The sequence below is a fragment of the Lytechinus variegatus genome, chromosome 3, assembly GCF_018143015.1.
Source record: "Lytechinus variegatus isolate NC3 chromosome 3, Lvar_3.0, whole genome shotgun sequence".
Taxonomy (NCBI): domain Eukaryota; kingdom Metazoa; phylum Echinodermata; class Echinoidea; order Temnopleuroida; family Toxopneustidae; genus Lytechinus; species Lytechinus variegatus.
Window position 1 is genome coordinate 72,379,673 of NC_054742.1, and position 17,385 is coordinate 72,397,057.

General features: G+C 36.0%; 1 protein-coding gene across 2 annotated transcripts in view; it reads left to right on the forward strand.

The window, feature by feature from the left end:
- Positions 1–17,385, forward strand: part of LOC121411878 (voltage-dependent calcium channel subunit alpha-2/delta-3-like) — a 105,686-nt gene that overhangs the window by 24,219 nt on the left and 64,082 nt on the right. For both annotated transcript variants that reach the window (XM_041604764.1, XM_041604765.1), the window contains exon 3: positions 4,870–4,983. In XM_041604764.1, the coding sequence (XP_041460698.1) occupies positions 4,870–4,983 (114 nt within the window). The remainder of the gene's footprint in view (positions 1–4,869; positions 4,984–17,385) is intronic.

Genomic DNA, 17,385 nt, shown 5'->3' on the forward strand with positions numbered 1-17,385 from the left:
ATTAATAAGAATAATAATAATAAGTGCTTTACATTTCACCGATCATCGGATCCTGACATGCCCGCATATAATGTACGCACTTTCTCCACTCTCTGGGGAGCTTTCCAACAAGTGTCCAAAAACTCTCGGGATCTTTGTATGTTCAAGGAGAAATTTTCTAACCATGCTAACAGTGTATATCCACACAGTAAAAATAAGGTAAAATTTTAACCAGCACTGAGGTAATTATGTGTCCAACAAATTGGGGCAGTATTTTACCCAATGCAGGAAGCAAATTGTCCAATAAGGACAAGCAGCAATTACTTTAGAATGGGCAAAATTGTCATCACCCTGGATTTAAAAAAATGCCCAATGTAAATGCCCAATGTTGGTTAGACATAATTGCCCTCATTGAGGACTTTTACCCAATATGTACGGAAGTACATGTATACAATTTTTTTTATACAACCTTGTTTACAATATGAACTGATCGACTGTTTTTTTTAGTATTAAAAGTCACATTTAACATATCATAAAACTATACACAACCATTTGATTTTCAAGCAACAATGATTAAACATTAATTTAATATTGTTTTTTATAAAAAATTTTATCACAATTTGAATAATTTGCGCACGTATATGAAACATTAATTGTTAAAAGTGTGTACGACCAATCTTGGGAAGCTTCTCATATCTGATAATTGTTATGGGCTACCAAAATCCTTGCATCTAATTGGCCAAGGGTAAATCTGTCGATTAAAATCACCGACAACTGACTTCGTGATATGTACACCTGCATGTGACTTGAGCTGTATAGTCTGTATTACATGAAGGATATTAGCTGCAGGACTTACATTTCCTTACAAATCTAGCTTTGCCATTTCCCCCTTAAATAAAATTAATCAGCAACTTTGGTAGCCCTCTTAAACTCTAAGGATGTTTTTTTATTACTACCATTATCATTAATGATAGTACAACTTGTTATGATGATATGATTTATAGTCAATATGTTATGACATAATATTTGATTTCTAGTCAGTATGCTATTATGACAACATGTATAATCCATAGTCGATATGCTATTATGGAATAATATATGATTAAAAGTCATTTTGTTATTATGACATACTAAAGATAGAAATAAGGGCAGGGCTCTTGTTGATCGTAGTGCAGATTCTAAGATTGATTGTATTGTTGTTGTTCTTTTTTTAACAACTGCAAACCTATTTACCAATAATATATATAGCATTTCCATTTATTTGTATTGGTAATTATATGAATTTAATCGCTTAATCGTTTAACCAACTTTGGTCGATTGTGTAGGGTTGTGTAACAACATCCTGAGCTCCATAACACAAAGGTTTATGATGGATTGCAAACATGAAATAACCGCACTGATTGGTCCCTGGTCAGTATTTTAAACCAAACGCGCGTGAAACATTGATATTGATTGGTCAGCTCATTTAGCGATTGATCGCTAATCTTTGTTACGGGGCCTTGGGCTCCGTAACAAATTTCAGTTCAATATCCTGTAAGCAAGCCGTGCAATTTACCAGGATATATAACAATGGTCATGACTTGTCTGAGCTCCTCGGCCGTACGATGACTGTCAGTGATTTATTGATGCTTGATTAATACTTCAAGAGGGGGAAAAATACTGGTATTATTCAAATAGAAAGTAAGGGTGAAAAATTGCATTTCCAGTGTATTGCACATACATGAAGGTTATGTACTTTCAGTGTTTGTTATTGGGGTTAATTACTAGAATCTTGAATTGAATTTGAAATTTACATGTAAGGACAGGACACCGAGAAGATGAAATAGACTTTTTTATTTATTTATTTTTAATACGAGGGCTTTAGTAATTAAAATAGAGCAGTGCAGCTTTGTGACAGAATTTTAATTTGAATTCAAAAGGTCTTTATAGGGAAAATCTCCATGGAAATAGCAAAAGAAAAAAAGGGAGGGGGGCTTTCGTAATTTCAATACAGCGACGCGACTTTATTAGAAAGGTTTTAAAACTTAATGACTATTTCGATGGAAATTGCAAAAACAAAAACAAAACAACAACCCAAAAGCAATCCAAAGGGCTTTAATGATTACAGTGCAGCAGCATTGAATGTCGTAATGGTAAATATAGGTTTTTGAGGATAGAGATTGATTGGAATTCATGTCACTTTAAGGACCTACATGCTTCTTGCGAAGATTGCAAGGGGTAATTTACTCCACATGCCATCTAATCCGTGTAGCGGACCTTTAATACTCTGCGATAACATGACATGTGCCATAAGGTTCGAAAAGTCTTCTTTGTCGAATTTTTTCTTGATAAGAGAGAAATAGCCTGGAGAAAAGGACTAATATTGATGTAGATGTTTCATAATTATAAATCATATTTATTCATATGGAGTATCATTAAGCATAATCACGAGACATCTGAGCGAATTTGCCCCCCCCCCCCTCACACAGGCCATTGGGCTGTGTGTAATATGGAGCCCAATAAATTGGGGCGTGGTTTTTACGAGAAAAGAAAATCGACCTTGTATGAATTATATGAAAAATTGAGCAGCAGTATTTCAACACGATTTGATGAGAATAATATAAGTTACATGTGCATAGTTTCTATTTCCTTGTATACTGAACACCTGGCTCTGGTAATTCTCGACCTGAACAAGCAGATGTTTGGTTCGTTAGCTCTGGTGTCACTTGACTTCATTATAATGAAGACATGGGCCTTGAATAAAGATGCAATATCAATGCTTTTATGTTTTGAAGCCTTATGTTTTGCATATTTCATTTCTTTATTGTGTGCACGGAAAAGACACCCACAGACACCAAAATAATAATAAAAAACATGTCATATTGAAATTAGTAACGTTTCACGACATCATGCATTTTGGTTCTTATCAACAACAAAAAGAATCAATTAGAGGCATTCTGTTATGACAATAGCTTTGTCAAAAAACAGGAATTTGAGTGACGTTGTTAATGACCGGATTGCCTAAAATCTCATTATCGAGGAAAATGACTCCTCGTCATATTCATCGCGTTTTGTCAATACTGCTACACGTGAATTTCTTTTTCTAAAGGATCTTCGTTATGTTGACAATCGTCTCATATTTGCTCTGCAAAGACTGGATAATTGTACTTAAATGAAATTTAGTGATGTAATTTTTTTGAGGGGGATGAATTCGTTAAATTCGATGATTTTTCTACAGACCTCTATCATAAAAGCGTTCATGTATTTGGCTATTACATATTGACTCTTATATTCTAAGCAATTATTATCCAATTGAGCAAATTTATTACCAAACTTAAACAGATTTTAACCAATAGTTGTGTGGACAGTATGTTGCCTAGTTATGATTAAAAAATTGCCCTTTCTTGCCCAACCTTTACATTTTTTAAAGGCACCCAAATCTTAATGATATGTCGGGGGTGGTAGCGGAAACTAACAAAGAGGAAGGCCCGAATCAACTGTAAAGATTTGAAAAATGGAAATGGACGGTAATTGCAAGAGTCTACCTTAATGACAAAAGCCGATGAAAATGGCAAAGGAGTTAAGTGATGCCGCAATCAACCTCATAAAAGAAAGATACAGTGATAGATATTTAGATCTAGAGATAGATCTATAGATAGATAGATACAAATATAGATACATAGATAGATAGATACATAGATACATAGGTAGAGAGAGAGAGAGAGAGAGATGGTAAGGACAAATTAAAATTTACTGTAATGTTTCTGCTACCGTTCTCTGAGGTCTTTTCATCCATTTGTGGGGGAAAATACGGTCTTACTCTAAAACCAATCACCATCATTGCGGAAAAAAATCTCGTAACAATGCCGTCCAATAACAAGAAGAAAAGAACCCACTGGTTTGATGTGGTCTATAAAGTTCCAAAATACTAATTTCTTGATTAAAAATAGTGATATAGATATGTTTTTCCAATCATCGTTAACTAAGTTTTGAAAGTGCGCCATAAATCATTCTGATGATTGCTTATCGTAAATTCAATTCAATTAACCTTTACTTCATTTGATTCATGAATGTAAGCTCGATGGGGCCTTAATGACTCTATTTCTTTCAGAATGTCACGTTTCATGATTAATCGAAATTCGAAAATTACTGCACCGTGAAAATGTTGTTTTATTCCCTCTTTTTTCGAGTTTATATATTTGATGTATTCTCTATTTTCATTAACCCGTTTAATACAACAGCATGATGTGGCAGCAGCATATTTTTTTGTATCGAGGACGGGGGTAAAGATGGAGCAAAGAAAAAAAAACAGATATGGGCATAATATTTTAAAAATACAAAACACTCTTTCAAATATATATATTTCAGATTTCGTGCACACACCTTTCCTCCTATACTTTAAAAACACAGTAAAATTTTACACATTATTGGGTAAACCCCTTTTTTTAGAGTATCAACTTCATTTTTTTTCTGTTTTTGTATCATTTCGAAATTCATTAGGTCGGTTACCACTCTGCCCCCCCCTGTTTGGCAATGCCTCTGACAAAAGGATTATATTCACTCAGTTTAAGGGGGGGGGGGCGAATTGGTGTAACGCCCCCCTATAAAAAAATAATTTTCTCCCTTTCAACATAATAAAAATGAAGTAACAAATTTCTACATTCCGGTTCGAACCACGAATGACTACTTTAGATAAAACTCGTATCATCACTGAAGATATATATATATAGGCCTATATATATATATTATATATATATATATATATAATAGTAAAAATACCATTGCGTAAAAGCATATAGGAAGTAGAATTAGGCAACCAGAAAAGCAATACTGTTCTGTGATCCATTGTCAGCTTAATCGAAAAAACGGTAATTTCTATTTTTATACCTTTTTTGCTTCATCTTATTTCAGCAATATGGAAGCGAACAGAATATAGAGATCTTACCGGTCAACGGAGAGGATCTGGTTCAAAGCATGGCTAACCAGATGCAAACAATGTTGCAAGACAAGGCAAAAGCTGTCGAGGTATGTATCTATTGATGTAATAAAACATTCGTAGTAGTAGTAGTAGTAGTAGCAGCAGCAGGAGAAGTAGTATTTATTTTTTCCATTCAAAACAATAAAAAAAACACGAAGATACAAAAATTGCTTACATATTTACATGATACAGTGTAGATTGATTTGAAATATATGTATATATATATATATGTGTGTGTGTGTGTGTGTAAAGCTTTACATGTACAACAGCTTTTGGCAACTCTTTTTTTAATTTAAATATTGTAAAGAAATGGATGAAGAGAACAATGGTAGGCGTAGCTTAAATCAAGGTTCCCCAGAGCTATCTACCCTTTTGGAAAAATTGGTGATGCCGAAAAAATGTCTCTGCCGGGAATCGAATATATATATATATATAATGTAGTTGAACCCACTCAAAAGAGTGAAAAAATAGATCCCTTTATGGAAATGCCTACTCAATCCAATGGCTGCCCAAGTGATTCTTATGGAGAATTAAGTTTTAATCTGTCTTCTTAAAAATGGCACTTTTGAAAATTCAAAAATGAATGAAATTTTGATTTCACCACATCCGAATAAAGCGTTCAACCACGTGATTCTGGACGCAATTTTTTGGGGGGGGTAAAAGCTCTTATTTTATGATAATATATCTGTAAAACCCTCAGAGATTATAGTAGCAATATATTAGGCGCTATATAAAAGCGGAATGATTTTAAATAGATTATTGCAATTATCATTATTGTTATTATTATTTGCATAATTATATTGTTATAATTAATATTGTTATTATTAATATTATTATTATTATTAATAAATATCTATGTCTATAATGCTATATAACCAAAGGAAAAACAGCGCAATAACCATTACCATGTTTACAAAGATCAGACGATCAACGCTAATGTGATCGAGCTCGTGAACAGATTCTGCAATTTGAAGGACAGCGGACCAGACTACAGTTGACGGCCATGTCTAATGATAGTAATTGTTTTTACATCTTGCTTGGTCGGTCATCCTGAAACCACAAAGAATTGACTGAACACTTAAATCAGACATGCATCATACCGTCTCGTTTGTTTTCATTTTCAACGACTTCAGTATGTTGGTTAGCGTCGTAAATCGAGATACAAGTATAACAATAAACAAATTGCAAATTACACCAACATGTACAGCATAGACGTGATGATTATGTAAGCAGGTTATTTGAGGATGCTTAAAACTGAAGCTTGTAGAAAGCAGCCTATTGTATATATCTATATACACAAATATCTTGCTGATGGTATCAACAATGGAAACAAAACTCAAAAGCCAATCAAAATCAAAGATTCCGTGGTGGTTAAAATGGAAATGCAAAGTTATAAAAAAAATCTATTATGTAACGTCCATTGAAAAAATAATTTTTCATAAAGAAATTGGCTAAATCAGTTATTTTCTTTCCTGTGTACCTATCATAAAAGCAATATTCACGCAAGATTTTTATTTCTATATATTTCTTATGTTATGCAGGGCCCCATATAACATACTATCTTAACTACTGATGTGGCTAACCTGCTGAAATAAAACAAAATAAATAAACAGATAAATGCATAAATACATTAGATCATGTAATGGTATTGGTGTTGAAAAGCATGATAATGATTCATCTTTATGTCTGAGGGCCTGGCAAAAGTGTTATGATCATGTTCGTCAACCCCTGAAGGGGAATTGCTACTCCAAGATCTATTAAGATGGATGATGGTTCGTAATGGATCAATCAATTCTGATGTGCATGGGATAATGAAATCAAATCATAGCTCCCCCCAGAAAAAAAAATAATAACAATTCAGTAGATAAAGAGCACACTGGATAGGAAAGGAAGCTTCTTTAAAAAAAGATGTTTCTTATACATGGCATTAATGAGTGATGTCGAAATTGTTTTCATTATTATCGAAAGTTATGATGCCTCTGACATGGAATGAATACCGTTTACATAACACATCGTAATTAGATACATGTATAAAGCATTTATGAAACAAAAATTGGACGATTTAAATAGAATAGGCTTTGTGGCTAGGTTAGTAGTATTCACTCTCTGTTGATATGTTTAAGGGAGGTACGATAAAATAAGAAAAAATACATTCTATTCTAAAGCTTCTCACAACATGCCATTGCAATTTGTCTGGAAATGTTTTTTTATCGTTCACCGTAGGAATTCATCAAAATTGATCTACCCTAGAAGTAATACATAAAGTATGATCTTTTAATCAGTTAGAGGGTTCCATCTTTGAATTTCATTTAAAATATTTCCTTTTTATTCAGATTATAGAATGGATACGTAATACCTAAACATCGCTGTGCGTATCCCTAATGATACTCCTGTAGGCCCGCAAATATTTACTTTCCACACAATCTGGGTAAAGGTAATTGACCCTTTAAGTTGTTTACAATGTGCATTGTGAATGTATATCCTGAATGCTTCCATGTCCCCTCTGTACCTCCTGGCATTTCATGTGTATGATCTACTTTGGCAGCTGGAAAGAAGATATATTGGATAGGAGAAAGTGAAGGGGGGGGGGGGTTGGAGCTCTGTGAAAAATGAGAGGGTGAGACGGGTAGAATGAGGAAGGAATTGCCTTATGCTGCCAAAGAGAAAGTGTGTGTGTGGGTGTAGGAGTGTGTATGTGTTGGTGAGTGTGGAAAAAGATTGGTGTACAAGGGTGGTAAGCTAGAGAGAAATAAAGATGGAGAGGAGGAAGGAGGCAATGTGGTGCATGCGGGTGTGTGTGTGGGTGTGTGCGGTGGGTCTTTATATATGTGCATGCGATAGGGAGAGCTAGAACGAGATGGGGTGGGGATATACTGTGTGAGGTTATTGTCGTTTATAGTGTTCTTCTCATGCATATCGTCATGATCGTCTATGGGCAGAGGAGTGCACCATGAGGAAAATAAATTTATCAAAGGTCATTACAGGGCTATCGTCAACCAAAGCAAGTAAACACTTGGAGTAGAAAACACGTCGTCTGGAGTCCAAGACATGCCTTTCATCTGCTTAAGTACCAAGTCCCTTGAGGATGCCCTGCTTATTGAATATTGTAGGACAGGCCATTACCCTTAGATGAAAATGACTCTCAAAAGACGGAAAGCGCCAAAATTGAGCACCCACCATCACTCCCAAGTTAATTAACACTGAATTATAAACACCGAAATATTCACTACTATAAGCATGGCGTCCTCAACTTTCCGGTGATTTGTAAAGCTTGTTAACTGACTATTTCATGAAGTTGACACCTTCATTCAAGAATAATTGTTTACTTGATGACCCAACATGGATATTTTGATCGATGCTCCTGAGTTCTAACACCGTCAGCGGATATTGTTATTACGTGAGGTTGGGATCAGTTAATTTACTAGCTTACCGGATTGGACACGGGCGCCATTTTTTTATAGTTCATAGTTAGGTTTTAGAATGTATCTCCATAAATCACCCAATCCAAATTTGACACATCCTTTGCAGTTTCTACAAGAAAGGAAACACTTGAAAGATATATAGCGTGTAACAAAATGAATAACGTCATGAAACAGAACACCTGTACACGACACACACACATAGCCACCCTCACCTTCACACACGTTAACACACACTCTCCCCTCATACAGGCTGTCCTTACATTGTATCCCACCTACATGCATAAATAAAATATGTCCCGATAGATACATGTACATGTAAATTAAAAACGACCTTCACATTGATATCCATAGGGCGTAATTTTACTCATTCAATGTTGAAATATTTGTTTACTATTGCTTGCATCATGGTTACTCAATTACAATATTTCAATGGATGATCTTCGGAACAACGGGGCTGTTTAAAAGAAATTATAGCTTCTATACGTGTGCTCATTCCTTGTTTGTTCCAGAAGTGCACCCATGGCTCGTTGACGACCTTGTTAATTTAGGCACTGACAATAAACGGTGAGCACGCCTCGTTTAACATCCAAATAATTTGTGTATGAAACAAACATCAGGGCGAGGTAAAGTGTATAAGGGAAATAACCGCAGGCATGTTTGTTATAGCATGGAACAAAAATATCAAGTTGCACTAAATATGACTTGGAATCATTTTGGTATGTCCCAATTTTCATAACTTATATTAGGGGATCAAAAAAAGAAGGATAAGACTTGCTTGCGTTAGAACTCCTTAATGCTTACTTTATCTTAAATCTCCAGCATAGCAAAATATCGGCTGTTACGCCATTATGCGTGTCAGCTTCAATGAAAATTTTTCTTCCAGGGCCTATTTTAACCCACCTGGGTTGAGAGCAGCAAATTGCAACAAATTAATATTGAAGTTTCCATATAAATTGCAAAATTAACACTCCAGTTTTCCCTCCTAGATTTTCCTTGAAGGTATGTGCCATTTTTCCTGATTACAAATAAAAATACAGAAAAAACAAAACATTTGCGCAGATGTTGAAATTCCATGATTGGTAGCTCAGTTTAAAATTATCTGGAGTGCATTCTTACATATCATGTTCGTTGTAGCATCGATTCTGCTTTAAGGCCAGGGGTATGCTGTAGAATGAACAATCCATGCGAATGAAATGATCACTATAGCAGATAGTACACGTCAAATGTCATTCTTCGGAAACGAGCAGATTCAAATCTCGTCGGTGAAGTCGAGATTGGAACTTGTCTGTCGCGAGTTAATGTTAAAAACGAATGTGCACATACTCTCACTCAGTGGTATATATCTGTCTCTCTTTCACACACACCCTCACACACCCGCCCACACACACATACCTCCACACGCGCATCCTTACACACCATATCACATGCACACACATATATCTTAACTAACACCACACCTAGCCAACACCGCATACACCGTCCCACACACATACACACACACACACCCACACACACATACACAGCTCACCTCCGCAAGCGCAATCCCTCATATTGTCTGCAATATGATTCCCATTCAGGCTTACATCAAACAAATTCATCTTCTTGTAAAGATATCTATCGACAAATTAATTCAACAAAAACAGATAAAGAACAGTATATTTTCCGAGTCCATAGCATGCATGGCACTGCAATGTGTATGAAATGTGTAAATGTCTTTTATAGATCGGGAAAAGAAATGGGTCACTTTGTAAAGTAATTTCACGCCATAAACTTGTCCCAACATTGCTCGCTTGCATGAGAAACTATTGCACAAGCAGGAAACCTGAGGAAACTTTTGAGGTGTTTATTGCGTTGAGCAGTGAAATAAATCTGTTGAATATAGATTGAAATCTTGCATGTAGAAAAATCTGACATTTTAAAGCTGATATTATGTGTAGAGGAATTTTGAGATCTTATGAAGATGTGAAAGTATTCACTTTATTGACCAGATTACCTTTTGTTTTAGGGGGCAACTCAAACTTTGATGCAGAGTATTATGATATTACTAGGTCCTAGTGGCGTTTATTACTCTTTATGCTTTTAAAAACATGTCTGTATAAGGTATTATTATCGAAGATCCTACCTGACAATTCTTTTTGAAATAATAATTATCATTTCGTTACACATTAGGTGACATTTTCTAACACTAAAACTAAAACAATAAAAAATGAAAAAGTAATATAATAGGCCTTATTGATTCTGTCGTAGGTTTGAATGGTAAAATATAAGCGACCATTTAAAAAAAAATCTCGATTGCAACCATGATGTCGAAAAATATATTGACAAACAATTAAATCTGGGAGCGTCTTTCATAAAAGGCACTACCGAAATAAATAACAAAAGTTGTTTGTGAACATAACGGTTCGCCTCACACACATATGAATAATAAGCTGATTATGCTGTTAAAATTCCTTTATAATTTACGCCAATGAATAATATTGTCTGGAATCTGGACTTATGTATAATAGAAAGAACCAATTAAAATAGCGATGTGTTGTTCAACCCCACAAAGCGGAATCCCAAGGGCATAGTGAGTTCATACGTGCATTTATAAATACGTTCTGAAATCATTCAGATCCTCTAAATTACTGTTATAATTTGTATATTTACTGGGGGATGGCCATTCAACACCTTCATGGAGCTTTTTAAAGTCTATTCACTAGTTTCAATTCTTTTAGATTGAAAAAAAATATACACACAATCTTGATTAATTGGGTCAACCGCACATAAATACGGGACAGTTCATTCTTTGAAATAGCTGACAAAATAAATTACAAGTTTAGATGTAAAAAGCTTGCAAAGTGAAAGAGAAAGCAAAACAAAAAATTCCAACAAACAAATAAACAAACTTCAACTTCTATACAATTTAGTTGCTGCTGTCATACATGATAATATGGATGTCTATCATTTATAGAGGATGTGGGTGGAAATTAAAAGCAACCGATCCGAAAATAACACAGGCAAAACAAGGCGGCATATGAAACTATTGAAATAACAATAAGAAAAAAAATCACAACGGACTATACAACTGAGTAACGGAATTTAATTGGCGTTAATTGGCAACAACAAAGAAGGAATTTTATCAGGTGTATCTGTAGAATATACAAATAATTTTACAACTTGATCGTTGAGCCATAAGTCGCCAGAATTTTTTTTTAAGTGGTGGGATGGTGTCGATATATTTCTAAAGTCATCAGTCATTATGAATTGAAGTTTTTTGTAATTATACTTAACTCTATATGTATAAGAAAACATGAAATGAACAGAATAGCAATTCATATGTATAATTTCTCCTGTTTAGCGACAAACTTTACTTTCATCCATTAAACCCAGAGACTTGGTTTGAAATATATTCTTAGATATTACAGAATGAGATGTTTTGGAATGATTCCCGATATCTCTATTCATGTATAATTCTTCCATGGAGGTAGAAACACACTAACTCCGTGCAGGTCGTTTCTATCTTAAGTTAGTGTATGTCAAAGCGATTTTCTGGAGTTACAATCACACCATACAGCACCAATGAAAAGGCAAAAGGAAAAAGAAAAGAGTTTGGGGGTTTATAGATTGGAATGGTAAAGCATGGACCTACTAGAGTAGTAGGTCCATGACTTGCATATAAATCAGCCAATATAAGTGCTTCGTAATGGAAAGGGAGTAGGATATTTTCGTTGTGACGTCCCGTTGTGATGGTTTTACGACTTAAAGTATATGGTCCTCGGTTTTATCTCTTGAGATGCATTTGTCTCTCCGATCACTTCTATTTAATTCAACGAGACGTGAGCAGACGGCGAAGGTCAATTTTACAAACGAGGTAATACTTTGAATGCAATTTGTCCGTGATTTAGAGGACGTAGGGATGCTATATTACCTGCATATACAACATGTACAACGATAAATCTTGATCTCTTGCAATCTCTTGTAAATGTTGTAATTATATCGTAATTGGGTCTTTATGATGTTATTAGAACATACAAACATGCAAAAAGTTTATTCATTACCTTTTTAGCATGAATATCATCGCAGAATATCATTCTGTCTGTTTAATGAGCTCGCATTTCATTAATTAAAGTTCTGTATTGATAACTTTTTATCAAAATACATTGGAAAATTAATATGTGAAAGGATTTTCATTTCAAATAAATTGTAGTAAAACTAGGTCACGATACAGTCGCACGACGGTATATCTTTGGTCGCTATACGTCAAAGATAGTCACATATCTGATAGGAACCAGATCGATGACAGATATATTGGTTGTCGAACGAAGGACCGTTTAATTTCCTACAGAAGTACAAATGCGTCTTAGTTTCAGTGCGTTACGTGGACGGATGTTGACATATCAGTTCAAACTATCAGTAGAAAGATAGAATATAAGATTGACCTCCCTTCCATACCTCGTCCCCTTGCGACTCTTTGTATATATTTTTATAGCCCAGCCGAATTTACCGATGCTGGCAGTAGGCCTATGCCTTTTTCCATTATCACCCCTTATATTCTATAATCTCTTGTTGATTTCTCCTTTCACCTCTCTCTTATGCATGGCTTACATCTGTTTAAAAAAAATCATTGCCGGATGTTATCGGTTGGTCACACTCCCACATAAAAAAAAATTAAAAAAAAGGTGCCCATTTAAAAAAAAAGTTGATATGGGCCAATGGATATCTCTCCCTCTGTAATCTAACACGTGAGTTTCCGTAAAAGGTCTTTTATTCCTGTGGTTATGATATATATAAAGAGACTTCAGGAGTGACGAGGTGTAGATTACATCCCCACCCCCTTCAACGACAACTCACACAATTAGATGAAATGCATGCACGCCCATGAAACATAAACGACCTGTAACTCTATTTCCTATACACCGCCCAATACATTTACATCTCGTAAAGAGTAATCCATGTTTTGGGGACAGTTTCATGAATGATCAAAGATTAGCATGTTTACTATGACTTCTAAGCGAGAGGGAACCAAATAAATCCATGCCGAATGCACGCGTAATGTCTCATACATATGCGCTCATTCGGGAGGCCCGCGAGTCTTATACTCATCCGATAAATATGTACATTTGAATATATTAATCAAATAAAGCCCCGAGTCTGAGCTGACTTTCAACCTATTAACCCATTTCTATCCCTGATCCCATTCGCAGTTGCTCTGGAATGCCAATTTGTGTTTGTAATTACTGTTCTCCTTACTGCAGTGTGTTCTTGTTATTTTTGCCAAGATACGGTGATATTTCCCCCAGGCCTTGTTATACCTTGGTATCACCCCCCCCCCCTCTTGATGGATAGGGTGCAAACAGAGCCAATTATTCTAGAGCACCAAGAATCATGGGTTTCATGGATGTGGTTGACAGTCATATCAAGCTTTTATACTATGATTGAACAGTGAACACTTATGATTGAAATCTTCGAGATCCGTTGTGTCGGGCAAGATTCTGGAGAATTTTAATATCTCTCTTAATCATTTCCTCTTTCTACTTTTATCTTCATTTCCAAAATTTTACTTTTTGCAAAGCTATTATACCATGGGTATTTTCCCCCATAGTATTACCGAACAAAGATTTATGGTCGATTTAACCACATATTAGATAAATTATACTCTTTTATTTATAAAGTTTTGGGGTTGATTTCAAACTTCAATGTTGGTGTAATGACATTGAAAATAGTAACTCTTTTGTTATATTTTTCACTCAATATGGCTTTGTTGTTATCTTAAGCTGATGTGAACTTACTATTCATATGACTTAAGGTATTTCATTTAATACGACTACACCATTGAAGTCATGTAGATCCTTCATGATGTTTAGCTCCATAATATACCTGGTGATAATAGGAGTGCGCCCGGGCGGTACTAGGGTATTTGTAGGGGGGGGGGGCAAACCGATCTTTATTTCAAATCATAATTGCTTGTGTAACATGGATTTACATTAGCCAAATTTCTCTATTATATGCTCTTCTTCTCTTATCATTTTCTTCCCCGTTTTCTCAATATGTAAAAGTCATAGGGGCGGTCGCCTCCTACCCCGCCCCCTCACGTGACGCCACCCCCGATGACAATACCATCCTGTCTTCGTGAATGAAAAGGCAAAATCAATTGGGTTAATTAACAGATACTAGCCTTATCAAGATTGATAAATCATTTCAGACCGAAAGTTGTAAATACTGTCGTACTACAGATATAAGTTGCATTGAATAGAGTCTTCTTTCGCGTCATGATGGTAAACTAAGTGTATAAAGAGAGAAGGTAGATTAGTAGAGTATGTAGGTGTACATAGTTGTGTGTATGGGGAATTGTTTGCCTTTTTATCGGAGTGTTTGCACGCGTGTGGAGTTGATGGTGATTGTATAGTATAGATTGATAATAATGCACCTGTATTAATTGATAGAGAATGACATGGAAAGAATGAAAGAGAGTAAGATGAAAGAAATCAGTAACACTTAACCAACATATTGGCCCGTATCCTCAAAAGCTGCGTTACTGCTTTGGCGTATACATTTGCGAAAAAGTACCTTTGGAGATAAGTCTGACCTACATCCAGCAAAATTTCTAATACAATTCTACAATTCACAGCGTTAAGGCCTGGTCCCACTTGCCGACGGACACAAAACGTATTCAAAAGGATACAGCGGACCGCTCCAGACAATGGACAAAATGGGCGAACAATCAAATCACAGTGGACGGATGCTCGATGGATATAGTCGATTTGACATTTTCCGAACCTAGAAATGTTCTTTCCGATGAAGTTTTTTTCTTGATTCGTGTTCCTATGGGGTCCTAGAACAAATTCAGCTTGGTTGCCAAAAGTTGCCGTTTGGGCAATTTTGCTAATTTGCATAAATCCAAAATGGCCGCCAGATGCCATCTTGAAAACCTAACTTTTGAACCCCTGTCCACAAAATGATGAGTAATGACTCGTTTGAGGGGTTTAGAGATGTGTAGAACTGATTTCTGTAATCATTTTGCAATATAAGGTCATCTTTAGGTCAAATCCAAGATGGCCGCCATATGCAATCTTGAAAAATTGACTTGTGTTCCCCTTGCCCCAGAATGACGAGTAATACCTCTATTTAGGGGTTTTGGGGTGTGCAGAATCCATTTCTGCTTTCTATTTTGCAATATAATGTCATCTTCAGGTCAAATCCAAGATGGCCGCCATATGACGCCATCTTGAAATATCAATTGTTGAACCCTTTGCCCCAGAATCATGAATAATAACTCTATTCATGAGTCATTAGGTATGTTGATTCAAATCATGTAGTTATTTTGCACAAAAGATAATCTTCAGATCAAATCCAAGATGGTCGCCAACTGCCATCTTGAAATATTACTGTCTGAGGCTTATACGTGTTAGAACTAATGTAAAGGGATTTCAGTAAGAATACTCATTTCTTTTATTAATTCTCAAGTTCATTTCAACATTAATTGCTCAACTTAGAATGAATCCTCTTTAGGTTTGGGCTATCCATTTCGAGTGTATTTTTTAAGGTCTATTCATACCTTTGTACTGAAGAGGCTTTTAGGGTCTTATTTCAATTTGAAAGTGTTTTATCAATATTATTTTTCTAAATCAATGTGTCCAATGATTGGTAGGCATCAGTTCGCCTTAAAAGACGATGGTGTAGCGCTAGGCCTTACATTTTCGAGAGTGACTATAGAGCTCCACTCTAGAGTGGCAGTCTCTAGAGCAAATTTTTCAGATGAAGGAGGATGGCGCTGAGACACGTTTATATAGAGATGCTGCCCTAGCCTTCCTCCTAGGCCTTTGGTCTGCCAATTTAGCATTCCGATTATTTTCTGACGTCTTGACCCCTGTACTTAGTAGCTCTCCATAGAATGGATGGCGACTATCATCTACACCTTCATAAGTGTTAGTGTCTATGCCGCAAGTTTTATGTCATATTTGCATGTGTCTGTAAAACGGAGGTGTGATCTATCGATGGAGTGAGACCAATCACACAGCTTACCTTACCTTGGCGAATCCAAGAAGGGATTCGCCAAGGTTTCATGGGGCAAACATGCCCCAACCACCTGAGGTGCCTTTGACTAAGGAGCGAGAATAAGCTTTTGATGCTAGCACGTACGCTGAAGGGCCTCTGTATTTTTCACTTTGTCCTGCCATTTAACGTGCATGATACGTCCGAGGCAGCTGACAGTGGTGTTTAGTGGTGTTTAGCCACTTTTCTTAGTCGGCGTACGTTTTCCAGGACTTACTTCCGTGCAGGAGCTTGGCCATGACTGTGACAGATTTTACAATCCTGATGCTTATATGCTTGTCCTGTGAAAGGGGACAAGAGACATATAGTCGGTCCAAGGTAGGTGAGGAGTCCACCATAACCAGACGAGTGTGTGCTGTTGATATACATATCTGGAGGACAGTCGGTGTCTTGAGTCTATCAGGATTTCTGACTGTCTCAAAGTCTGATGGATGGTCCAAACCCCTTACATGCACAAGACAGGCAGCTGTTATGTATGACTAGGTCTTGTACTCCCATTTCTTGAGAGGCAGGGGCGACATCGTTTCCGTAAAACATTTCACGAATGAGAACAATCCTGACCGTGGAACAGTCTTGGGGAGCCTATCTCCTGCAGGTGGCTAAAGAGTGCACTCCTGCTGACCAAGTCAATGGCTCTTGTCAGGAGGAAAAGTCCAATAATAATTATAAAGGAAGTTAATAATTAAATCAATTTTTTTGAAAAAAATATACGGAGAAATCACTTTTTAATTCAAATAATACTTTAAAGTCATTTCACTGGAAAAGTATGGTTGCACAGAAATAAAAAAAGGATAAAAACTCCCGAAATCATAGCCCAAACCTTGAATGGTTTAATTCTAAAGTAAGCGGTTAATGACGAAATCTATCAACCATCTGACCATCTTAGACATGACTTGACCTCGAACTAAAAATGGAGTGATTAAAAGAAATGAATCATTCTCACTGAAATCCCCTACATGAGCTCCAATACATAACAACAACCTTATTAGGGAC